The sequence below is a fragment of the Labrus mixtus genome, chromosome 16 (genome assembly GCF_963584025.1).
Source record: "Labrus mixtus chromosome 16, fLabMix1.1, whole genome shotgun sequence".
NCBI classification, from domain to species: domain Eukaryota; kingdom Metazoa; phylum Chordata; class Actinopteri; order Labriformes; family Labridae; genus Labrus; species Labrus mixtus.
In genome coordinates, this window is record NC_083627.1 from 3,187,689 (window position 1) to 3,200,365 (window position 12,677).

At 42.3% G+C, this 12,677-nt stretch overlaps 1 protein-coding gene across 4 annotated transcripts in view; it reads right to left on the reverse strand.

Annotated features, from left to right (window-relative positions):
- Positions 1–12,677, reverse strand: part of samd12 (sterile alpha motif domain containing 12) — a 162,875-nt gene that overhangs the window by 116,282 nt on the left and 33,916 nt on the right. For all 4 annotated transcript variants that reach the window (XM_061059400.1, XM_061059398.1, XM_061059397.1 and 1 more), the window contains exon 3: positions 6,474–6,603. In XM_061059400.1, the coding sequence (XP_060915383.1) occupies positions 6,474–6,603 (130 nt within the window). The remainder of the gene's footprint in view (positions 1–6,473; positions 6,604–12,677) is intronic.

Here is a 12,677-nt window from a genome sequence, read left to right on the forward strand (position 1 = left end):
GCTAATATTACAGGCTATTAATTATTCACACTGAGGTCTTATGACACTGACATCAATAGATATGATGAGGCTGGTTCTTCATTTATCTGAGTATTCCTGTGTGAGGGGGGGAAACAGTGGAATCAATTGATGGTCGGAGAAGTGTTCTTCATTCTCAGGTCCCAATTCACTTGTCACTAATGTGCTTTTATTACCTACACCAGTCATTGGCAAAATGATGTTTTAAGTAGTACTTTAAGATAAACTGGATTATGTCAATGATCCAAATTGGCAGATGTTGGTCCCTGCATATATGCGTAACAATATTCAGTTATTTGACAACTTTTTTTTAAGACGATAAATGAAATGACCTGTAGGTGAAGATGGGTTCAAGTCTAGTTCAAGATACTCTAAGCACTGTCTGCAGCACATGAAGCACAACTTCATAGCTCAGCAGATCTGGGTTCATTTCGTTGACAAAAAAACATGATCAGCACTTTGTCTTTCCACGATGAAGATGAGCTAAACATAGATCTTTAATAATAAAAACTCTCATTCAAAATCCAGGATATTTTCTAGGGGTGCACCGATGCTTCGGTTCAACATCGGCGTTGGCACGATATTTGCTCTGCTGACAAACATTGGTCAATAATGTGGCATGAACCGATGTCAGTAGCCGGTGATTATTTAATGTGCCAAGTCAGTTTAATGCTGGCAATCTACACACCTAACTACTTATTCAGAGAAGAGGTTTTTTATTTGGCAGATTAAGTCCTCTGTTGAACAAACTCTGACTTGTTTTCATTGTCAAACATGAGAGAAAACCAGAAGGAGTGTGTTTGTGTTTGTTTCTAACAGAGAGAGAGAGTCCCAGTTGATGCGATAACGAGCGTTAACAAGCCATCGAAAGCCTTGTGTGACTGAGGTCTGTATAGTATCATCATAGAAGGCTAAGGTCTTCTCTATATGAAGATGTATAAAGAGCTGTTTGATAGGTTGAATCTGTAGCTCTTTGTGTCTAAAATGTGTGCCGGGGTTAGTCGTAAAGGCTCTCTGACCCCACTGTTTAAGTTCCTCACTACAAGTTGTGGACTCAAGGTATATCAGTATTGTCATCTGTGTTATGTAAAAGCACTTAAAAGGCTTTATATGGGATTTTTTTGATCCAGCAGATGTCGCCCTTGAGCACCAGCATGAAACCAAAACAACTCGCGCTGCATTGTTGTGTTAGCATGCTAATGCTAGCGATCTTTATTATGCTCGTATCTTCACACTGCATGTAAATTTACCTGAAATGAGCGTGATCTAGAAACACAGTTAAGCAGTGAGTACAGTATGTTATTCTTCTTTTCTCTAGTCCCTCAATTAAACAACTTTTATACACGAGGGGAGGAGTCAGCCGGCCGTCCGGGCGATGTAAACAAAGTGAAGATAGGACTCTGAAAACTCTGAAAACATCACAGACAGTGGGACTCGGGTGTTACACCCATTGTAGACAGTCATGACTCACAGAGTTATTTTCAGAGGATATACTTGATTTATATATTTAAGTGTGAAAAATCACATATAAAGACTTTAAGCTATTGTTAGTGCAGTAATATGTTTCATGTGAGTGTTTCTGGACTCCGGTTTTTCAGCCTCCAGTCGGCATCTGACGTCCAATTCTTAAAGCCTTGAAGGAGACCTGAAACTAGCGATGGAGACCATGAACTAGTCAGGAAAACATTTACAGCATTCATACTGTAAACAATTGAGGATTCAGATCATTATTATTATTATCCCATCCATTTGACATCTTTTGACTTTTTGAATTTTTGCCTCCAGTTGAGTCGCCCCCTGCTTGCCACAGTTGGAGAATGCAGAGTTCAGACACTTTCATTTTTTGGCTTCCCTTTTTTAAACCAAGAAGTAAAGTACACTTCTAAGGAACTATCTTTGATTTTCCCCTTCTCAAATAAGCGTTTCTCTGAAAAAAAAACATTTGGTCAAGCTCTAATTTTGTTTTACAGTGCAACAAGTGCATCTTTTTGTGGAGATTATTTCATATTGGAGTATACAGCTGTCAATGTGGGGAATAAGAATAAGAATGAAGCTATTAATAATGTGCTTTTTTTAATGCCAAGAACTGGAGCTTAACAACTGAGACTTTACACATTATTTTTTTTAGTTTTTTTTTACCAGTTTAGAAGTTTCTAAACCCGACCCTGCAGCCAGCCTCTACAGCTGCATGTAATTCACTCTCTGTGTGCCTTTAGAGACTCTCTGCATTTCCACCCTCTGATGTAATGGCCCTTTTCTGACAGAAAATATAACTTAATAGTGACTCACCTTATTTTCCCTCCCTCCCTCCCTCCCTCCCTCCCTCCTTCTTTTGATTACCTATGTCATCACACCTCGCGCGCTGATTACATCCATAGGTATCGGAAATTGTGTGTTTAGCTAATTTATCTTGCAGGGCTATTCTCCCAACCAAAAGAGCTCCGTCCTTGTAATTACAACGGATTAGGGACTAATATCTAATTATGCCCTAATATGCTTTAATGCATTTTTAATGGCAGCTGGGTGTTAAAGGCAAATTGGGCGCTGTCTCTGCTGGGGGTGGGAGGTAAAAGATTGAAGGAGCGCGAGGCTGTCTTGGCAGCGTCGGCTGAGGGGAGGATGGGAAACATTGATTTCTTTGGCTGAGGGTTGAGGAGCCGCGCGGGGAGGCAGCTGCTGCATACTCAAGTCATTGTGCATTAAAAAATGTCGCACCGGTGCCTTAAACGCAGTAAAAAAAAATTGCATTTCCCTCGCTGCTGTTTTTATGTCAAAGGAGGGGAGGACACAAAACGCCTGTTTGAATTATGATCTGCGAATAGAGAGCGCTTATTGATTTGCTACTTCATGAAGGGATGACTACATCGCAGAGACAAGTGAGATTGAGCACCGCTGGCAGGCGAAAAAAAGAGGCTCGAGTGGTCCGTGTAATGGATGAATCGGAAAGGAAATACAGTAAAGACACGCTATGGTGTGGAGAATATCAGGCCTATTCATGCAAATACACACACACACACACACACACACACAATCTTCAAGGGTCCGAACTATAATGACAAGCACACTGAACAAATAGACACTCTCATGCACGCACTCCTAAATGTATTCAAACTCATTGTTTGTTTGTCTTCGCATGATTGTTTCACTCCATTATTCCATTCATCATTTGTTTCCCAGCTTGTTTATTCTAATAGGCTGTAGGAACAGAAAAAAAAAATATCTGCATAATATTCCAAAGATTGATTGGGATGCAAATTGCCTCGTGAGCCCAATCGCTGTGGCTCGGCCTGTTTTAATTGGCTTCTGTTAATTAATGCTCGATGTGAAGACAAACTGAATTACTCGCAGGTTTTTTCTTTCTGTGTGCATGTCATTATTGCCTTAATGGAGCCGGTATGGAAAGCGCATGTGTGTGTGTGTGTGTGTAATGTATGCACATGCATATTTGGTTAACCCTTGCCTCTCTTGTATGATCATGTAGAAATAATGAAAGCACATTAACAAACACAGGTCATTAAGTTAATACACCATTAGGAAGCTAAGTTCTAATGGTTTAATCACAGACAGACTAACAAGAGAAAACACAATCTGTTTACAGGCAGAACTGAACGCATTAGCCTTGTTAGAATAACAGAGAGGATAAACTTTAAAGTTCATTTTTACTGCAATAGATCATGAGAAAATACAACCCAAATGAATGACCGGATGACTTCACCTTCTCGTTTATCTAACAACAAATACTTCACGCACAAGAGGGGAATAAGTCTGTTGTGGCTTTTCAAAAATAAATTGTTACTGCAAGTGATGTATTTTACATTAGATCAATAAAAACAAACTGCAAAATTCTACTTGTGAGACACACAGTCACTCATTAGCTAACAAAACAGTGCTTTTGTTGAACCATAGAAGAAAATAAAATAAAATAAAATGTTTCAACAAGATATGGACGACATGACAGCTTCCCAAAAGTGAAGCCAAAAACATTTGGAGCTCCCCCTGCTGACTTGGCTGCAGTATAGGTGAGAAGTTCAGCCTCATCAATGTCAATCTCTGAACCCATCAGCAATCATCGTCTATCAGTGTCAGACGACCCCGCCCGGGGAGTCGCGGGCCACCAAGAAGGGGGGGTCACAGGATGCCTTCCAAAAAAAGGCTAACAAGGGTATGCTGCTTCTCGAGTCTTGCTCTGAATGATGTCACCAACACAGTATGTCAGCGTCCTTCACCGGGCTATTTTGGCTTCACTATCTTTAGGTTCAATTTTGCTGTGGTTAATAATTGTATGTTTGTCTTTGTTCATTATTTTATTCTATAAATGTTGTCATTTCTGTGTCAGAGTTTTATTCCTTTTAATCTGTTAGTTGTCAGCTCAGTTTCTCTACTCTACACTTTGGAGAGTTTTGATTGGTAAAATGACAAATCAAAGTTTATATAATGAAATTAAACTGAGATGGATTTAAAAGTGGCAGCAGTTCAGAAAGCATGCAATGAATTGTGGGTAATCTCCAGGACCCTCTTTAGTCCTGCTGAGAAAATATATGTGCGACTTGAGCAGTGGAGCTGCAAGATTCATATTTTCAGGCCATTAAACACAAGATGCTTTAGCAAAAAAAAATAAAAAAAACCTTCAGTGCAAACATAAAAACAGTCAAATTACATCAAAGAGTAAAACAGGAAACATGAGTCATAACGCTGTTCATCGTGACCGCCAAGCAATTCATCCCGCCAGCCAGCCGGCCGGCCGCCGAGTCGGAGAGAGGTCCTCCACGGACAACAAACAAACATATTAATGTGATCAGTCGTGCTCTAGACGGCAGAGAGCACGGCAATTAGCGCTCGTCTGTTACCATGCCGATCAGAGCGTCGTTAGCTCTGGGTGACCTTGAGGAGCCTCGTTAGGGGGAGTGATTGACGTTGCGACTGTTGTCAGGGGCGACGCTTGACAGTGGAAAGCGAAGGGATGGACAGACGGGTAGGCCGGGTGGCTGTTCTGCAGGTGGCAGGCAGTGGGTGCAGAGCAGCACCTGGGATGTTATAAATGTGATCCGGCTTTCATCAAGGATGAGAAATGAGTGATGCAGCGGAGACGTGAGGGAAGTGATGAGGCGTGACGCTCCGAGGGTTTTACTGAAAACTGGAGCTCAAAAAACACTGGTTTTGTCTGCAGAGATGCAACACTTCAGTTTTGTGTTCGTGTGTTCAACTTCGTGAGACTTAATGTGCCTGTAACATCGACGGTATTTCAGAGTATATCGTGATGTTTTAATTCTGTGCATACTTCCAAATGGCCAGCAGGGGGCGACAAAACAAGTTGCAGAAGATGTCGAACTGGAGGCAAGTCCAGAAGTACTTCTCACATGAGGTGAGAATATGTGATCATGAATATGTACATTTACTGATTTTAAAGAAACTATCGACTTCTTATCGATAAGAAAAGTTGGAATGCAAGACGTATACGATGTGTAAAACCTGGTTTCTCATATTCCATTTAAACACCATGGAATCAACGAGAACAAAGTCAGGATGAGTATTAAACTCAGACACTTCTCGGCATCAAAACATCGTTTTCTTTTCTTACTTAGAGGCGTTGAAAATTGTGCGGGCGATAGCGCGGAACTTTTACATACGGAGCTTCTCCCATGACTGACAATCAAAAAGGTGTTACACCTGTTCATAGGTGCAGACTCGCTGTTGGAGGGTTGAACAACACACACTCCCTCTGCGTACTTAGAGGTTTTTGAACGGCGCTCAATGAGACAGACTCTCTCCACTGGATCACACAAACGGAGTGGAAGAGGGTAGGAAGAGGGGGTACATGTAGGGAGTGGACTTTGACTCCCCGCCATGTTTAAAAGTTTGCAGCTTCGGGGCGCTGGTGGCGCAGTGGTTAGTGCGCGCCCCCCATGTAGGTTTGAATCTCACCTGTGGCTCCTTTCCCGCATGTCATTCCCTTTTCTCTGATTTCCGACTCTATCCACTGTCCTATCTCTCCATTGAAGGCACAAAAAGCCCCCAAAAAATCTTTAAAAACAAAAGAAAAAAAAAAAAAGTTTGCAGCTTTGTGTTTGTTGCTGGCGAGACTTCTCTCATTGGCTGTTGATAATGGTCACGTCATTGAACAACACGATTGCATAAGACAAGAGTAAAGCCCTGCGATAATATTAAACACGTTTTATTTTATCGTAACACCAAGACGAGAAAGAGACCTTGAGGCCTTGACTTCAGATTGATGGTTCGGTTTGAGCTTTATGACACCAAACGACAGAGATCAGGGGAGCGCACCCCGACTCTGGAAACTCTCTCATGATTTTATGACTTCCGTTTTACGACCTAAGAAATGTGCCTGTGATTTTTGAAATTGCTTGAAATGGCGCTTAGTGAAAGTCTGGCATTAGCTTCAGAGTAAATATATACGGACGGCCTCTGTACCCGTCGGTGAAGGTGCATTAGAGTACCTGTGATGTCGTGCTGTTTGAAGGAGTCGCTGTAGATCTGGTGCTGGTTGGGACAGTGTTTCTTCAGCCACTTACACACGTCCTGTTGGGTCCACAGCGCCACGGGCTTAGACAGCTTCACATGTCCTGGCTGAAAGAAAACCAAAACTCAGATCAAGAAACATTTCATCACCTGTCATAACACTACTTCTACTCTCACATTAAAACACAGCTTCTGTGTACTTGGGCAGATGTGTAAGTCCCATCTTTGGCGAGCATGTTGTTGCTTATGGTACCCTGATGTATGTACATGTATTATTAAAACTTCCACTTTCCAGTCAAAGGATGATGTGTTGAGGACTTCACACTACCACCGGTCAGAGTGAATTCATGTCACACCTTCCACCCGACTGATTTGGTCATACAATATTAACTGGCGGCTGTTTGACATTTTCCTTCAAGTATCAATAAAGAATTCATCTTTTAAAGTACGGTAAGACACATAAGTCAAAGTCGGTAAGGTCAGCAATGAGTTATTTATACAGTCAGACTCTCTGGACTGATACTGGACATTTTTCAAATGATATTGCACAAATGATTCAGGTCTGACAAGCAGGTTACATGTTTTTCTCTGTGAACATACAGTATATCTTTTTTTCAAAATGCTTCTTGCATTATTTAAAGCAGCCTTTGTTGACAGGTTGCTCATCTTTGGCAGCACATAGCCAGCAGTGCAAAACAACCCAACATGAAAACATGACAAAAACAAGACAAGAATAGAGTTGTGTATTTAAGTGAAGGACAGCTGATTTCTGTTATTGTGAGGGATTTGTGTTTCCTGGTTTTGTGTTCAGAAATTGTTGTCAGAAAAGAGTAAAAAAAACAAATATATATACATGCATGTATATTAGGTCTGTCGAATGATTAGCATTTTTTAATTGGGACTAATTGCTCAATTTTGTGTTTTTCAAAACTTTTTTTTATTGACTTTTGAGACATACAGATATATGTTTGACGGGTTCTTCAGTAAAATAAGAGTAAAAAAACAAACGAAAAATTAAAACAAAGAAAAGGAGACAACTAGAACACAAACTAAGCTCGGCCGTTCAACGAGTTACAAAAAGAAATAAACACAGTGTGTATTTGAGGTGACTTTAACACATTACACAGAAGGGCTATAAAAGACAAAAGAAGGAAAACCGATCAAGTATGCATACTTGTAACGTGCACACATATACATGAATATGTAGAGACATACATAAAAGAGGGATGTACACATACCACTACCACAGAATTCAGCAAGAGAAAAATAAATAAAATGTAAGAGATAAAATACAAAGATACAAAAACCCTGGTGTTCTAATTGCTCAATTTTAAAGGGGTCATATTCAGCTTTTTCTGGTTTTATATGCTCTTTAGTGTGTTTTCCAAGTGTCCTGTGCATGTTTAGTCACATCTATGTGCAAAAATTCAAAGTCCGCGGAAACGCAGCTTCTCCTACGTCCTCCTGTTAGCTGTAGTATTAGCCGCATGTAACGCTCAGTTCTAGCCCCCCTCGATAAAAAAATTGCCTGTGTGACGTCTTGTCAGTGTGAGATCACTGATCTAAGCCCATTGGCTCATTGTAGTAAGCCCTGCAGCTCATGTTGCAAGCTCATTAACTTCTGTAAGCACGCCCACGATATGCCGTAGCCTGCGGTAGCACAGTAGTGCTAAGGTGCTAATGTTTTTGCTCCCCGGCCCTTGGAGCCAGAGTGGCTGCATTCCCAATATGGTAAAAGGGGCGGGACATTTCCGAGAACCGTGCTGAGCGACTGACCAATTACGGCAGAGCCGACAGGCCGACCAATCAGATCAGACTTGGCGCACGTGGGGACTCTGAACGTGGGCACTTCAGAGTCTTAGAGAGAGAGTCAGAAGCGAGCCGGTGCATGGAGCGGCAGAACATGAAAACAGACACTTTTTTAGAACTTTAGCTATTGTGAACATACTTTAGTAGGTACATAGATTAAATATACGAACCACAAAAAGGGCATCATATGACCTCTTTAATAGTGAATCACAAAAAGAAATAAAGCAAGAGAGAGAGAGAGAGATCCTGTGTCACATATATCCTCTTTCTGTCTTGATGTGACAGCAGGTTCTTACTTGGTTTTTGGGCAAATGTGCAATTTACACACATTGTAATGATGTACAATACACCAGCACTCAAGCACTCTGCCTCTCGTCTCCTCACGCTTGATGCACTTTAACTCTGACAGTCAATTTAGAGCTGGTTCGTTTCGAGCATATTGTTACATACGCGTCTCTGTCAACTGATGTGGAGTTCATGTATCCTCGTTTGGTTTCTGCTTGTTGATGCCCTCCCTGTGTTTCACGAGGTTTTATGTACTGTTTTTTTTTGCTGCTGGGGGACTTCATGGAAATGAGCCTATGACTATAATATGGCATATTTACATGTTTATGCACTGTCGCTATTTTAAATAAATAAATACGAGGTGTAATATTCAAACATGCACATATCTTCATGTGACTGTACTCAGGCTGTAAGATGTTGTTCTACTTTAAGTCCTCGAGCAGCAGGCAGCGCGGCCGCCTGCCAGAGGATCCCTCTTGAAAGTGCTGCCAGTGCTTTTTGATTTTGATTGAGGGGCTTCTAAAAATTACAAACAGCGAGAGAGAGAGGTGATTAAAATTTCACATCCACTCCCCTCCACTCCAGCCCGCTGCTCTCCTCTCCGGCTGCCGTGTGGCTCGGCATAGCAATGGAGGTCTCTTCTTCCTCCTCTCCAACCACAGAGGTAGAGAGAGAGGGAGGAATAACAGGTAGTGGCAGCATTTTTCCCTCTGCTTTTGCCTCCTCCTCTCTCTCTCTCTCTCTCTCTCTCTCTCTCTCTCCCCCTCCCCTCCTGTACCATCATCTCTCATCTCTCCCCCGTATTCAATCTCGCCCGGTCCCTGTCAGATCTATCACATTGTCTTTCTCACTTCCTCTCCTCACATCTCATCTTCACCTTCTCCTCTCTCTCTCTCTCTCCATCACCTGTTTCTTATTATATGGCACTGCTGCCTCACTTTCTCCTTCCCACTCGATCTGCATCTACCATCCTCGAGAGAAAGGACAAAATTGGGGAAGGATGTAGATGCACAGGGTTTTTTTTGTTTTTTTTTGGCATGCGGTGAGTATCCTCAGCAGGTAGGCGAAGTGACAGACGGACCAAAGCACGCAGGCAGGTATAGGCGGGTTGGGTGAGGCACTTAATGCAATCGCTTCGCAGGCGGAATCTGCAGGGAGAGGAGGGTAGAGGTATCGCAAAAAAAACCAAAAAAAAAACAACACATTAACCATTAAACACAGCGCCGCTCGATGCTAATTAACCCTGACTGGAGGCCCGAGGCAACGAGAGAGAGAGAGAGAGAGAGAGAGAGAGAGAGAGAGCGAGAAGATAAGTTTGGGAGAGAAGAAGTAGTAGAAGAGGAGGCTGTACTGACAGATGAGGCAGAGAAATAACAAGGGAGAGAGAAGAAGAAGAAAAAATAAGTGGGCTCATTTTCAGTGAACCCATTTGTGAGTCAATGACCATCTGTGTTTTACATTCGGCACTGATTTAGCCCCGTAGCTGTGTTTTCTTAGGATCCGGCACAATAGGTGAGCCGGTGCCTCTTTTTTTTTTTTTTTTTGCAAACGGAGCCAAAAAGGGGCGGAGGAGAAAAAAAAACCAGCAAGGAGAGGAGAACAGGAGTAGAATCACACTCAAAGAGAGATGCGTTCAAGAGAGACTCCGGGGCCAATTAGGGAATGGAGTGACAGCAGCAGAGGGGGTGAGAGGGAGAAACCTGGTTTATTTCTAAGTGGGATTTTGTCTGGAAACATATACACACATATGCATTCCCGCAAGAAACACACCACGAATGAGCGCACACACTCACTGATGAAGGGTACAATCATCATGTGTGCCGTTCAGTGTAAGCACCAGTCGTCCTTGGCTTTAATTGATATCTGAAAGCCCAGTAGAGCTCCCCTAGTTTCCTCCATGTTACCTTAGCAACAGAGCAAGGACGACCTCAAAAATTAAAAAGCCGAGGGAATAAAACGTGTGGGGTGTGTGTGGTGGTGGGATAAAAAAATAAAAAATTAAAAAAAAACACACACACAAGTAGAGTGTGAAACAGAGTGGGGGGAATAAACATCCACACGCGCGCATTAGCGACTCACAGTGGAAAACTATTACTTACATAATGAAGCATGTAATCGCGCCAGCACTGATAAGCATTTAAAGATCCAGTGTGAATGCACTCGGCTAAATTAATCAAGAGGCAATCACATGGACCGCCCCCCCCCCCCTTTTTTTGGTGGAGACAATATTGGAATGCAGAAAGAGCTGGGAATTGAAAGCACCGCGAGGCGTTCGAGAGCAAACACCATGTGACTGAGAGAGCAGATTTTGGCAGCGAGGAGGTTGTTTTCCCGAGGAGAGATTTTTCATTTGGCTCGGGATTGTTATGAGGCTGATTGTCGAGGTCAAATGGCTTCACACTCAATTAAAATATGTTAACTGCTGCAGCAATTAGCACGTATAATGGCATGGCTTTCTCCCGATAATTCCCCTGTGTTTAGTCTCAAACTCGTCACCAAGGCGATATAAAGCAATGTCAAAAAAAGAAAGAAAAGAAAATCCTCTGTTTTTTCAAACTTTTTTTGTTTACTTCACAGAAATATCAACAGAAATTGAACCTCAACCTCGGATATTTCCCCAGACAAAAAGAATTCAGTTGTCGAGCAAAAATACAAACAAGGGGTGGAAGAAATATTCAATAGGTCTTTGACAGCACGAGAGCTGCAGAGGAGGCGTTACAGCTGTGCAGCAGCGTTCATTAGCAGCTGTACGGTTTGTCAGATGAAACATGGTTGTGTCCAATACAAACCCAGGTTCATTGTTCAATCATGTTTGGAGACACCCGACAAAACGAGGCGTCAGATTGCAAAGCGTGTCAGAGGAAGGGGACAGGCTCAGGTCGTGTATGAGATATAGAGAGACTAGGGGTGTGGTTTAGGAGAACATGTTGTGCAAACGAGCATTTCTGTGCAGATGTTTTTAAGACAGGCCGGTGATCAGAATAAAACGTAGTATAGAAATAACACTAATAACTATAATAAGTCATTTAAGTCAATGGTTCCCAAAGTGGGGGTCGGGATCCCCCAGGGGGTCGCAGGCTGTCAAAAGAGGGGTCGTGACATGCCTAGTCCATAGATAGTCCTTTATTGGAATTATTGATACAAAAAATAATTTCAATTTTAAATGAATCTATATCAACAGATGAAATAAAAACAAAATGTGTAGAAATACTTAAAACATTGGCCAGGTTTCTCTTAAAAGGGAATTTTTGATCTCAATGGAACTGAAAACAGAATTTCCTCTTACAGGATCAATAAAGTAAATCTTAATCTTAATCTTAATCAATGCAAAACTCCATCCATCACGCCTCCTCCAAGATGCAGAAAAACAAGTCCACGCCTGTGTCTCCTCCTCGGGATCCCTAAGAGCGTAAAGAAGCGCCAATACATTCAAAAGATCCGCTGCTCGGATCCTGATGAGAATGCGGGAACACAAACTCATCCCAGCCATCCTGCGATCACGACACTGGCTTCCTGTCTCGATGAGGATCGAGTACAAAATCTCATTATTAAGCCATCAATGAAACACGGACCACAGCAACGCCCCCTCCCTCCCTCCATACCTCCAAGAACTGCTCACCCCACAAAATGTCACAAGAAACATCCGCTCTGCTCACGCCGACCATCTCCAACACCCCCCCCCCCAAGATTTACCTCTGCTCTGTGGAGGATCAGACCTTTTACTCTGCCACCACACGTCGGTGTAATGCTCTCCCTGACCACCAGAGGGCTCCACAGACTGCTGCCTCCATCAGAGAGATGACTGAACACAATACTCTTTAAATAAGCGTTTTCTTAACATCACTTGCTCTTATTTGTTGTTTTTCTTGCTCCTGTTTTAATTCTGTAGCACTCCATTGGGATTTGCTTGAAATTCAAATTACATTATAATTATTGTTATCATTCCAGGTAAAAATAAAAAAGCCTTCATGATAAAAATATTTACATTTTTCATGATTACACCTGGCTGCACAGTGGTTTAGTGGTCCACCTCTGTTGGGGTCCTGGTTTGAATCCCCCCCTCTGTTTGGAGTTTGCATGTTCTCCAC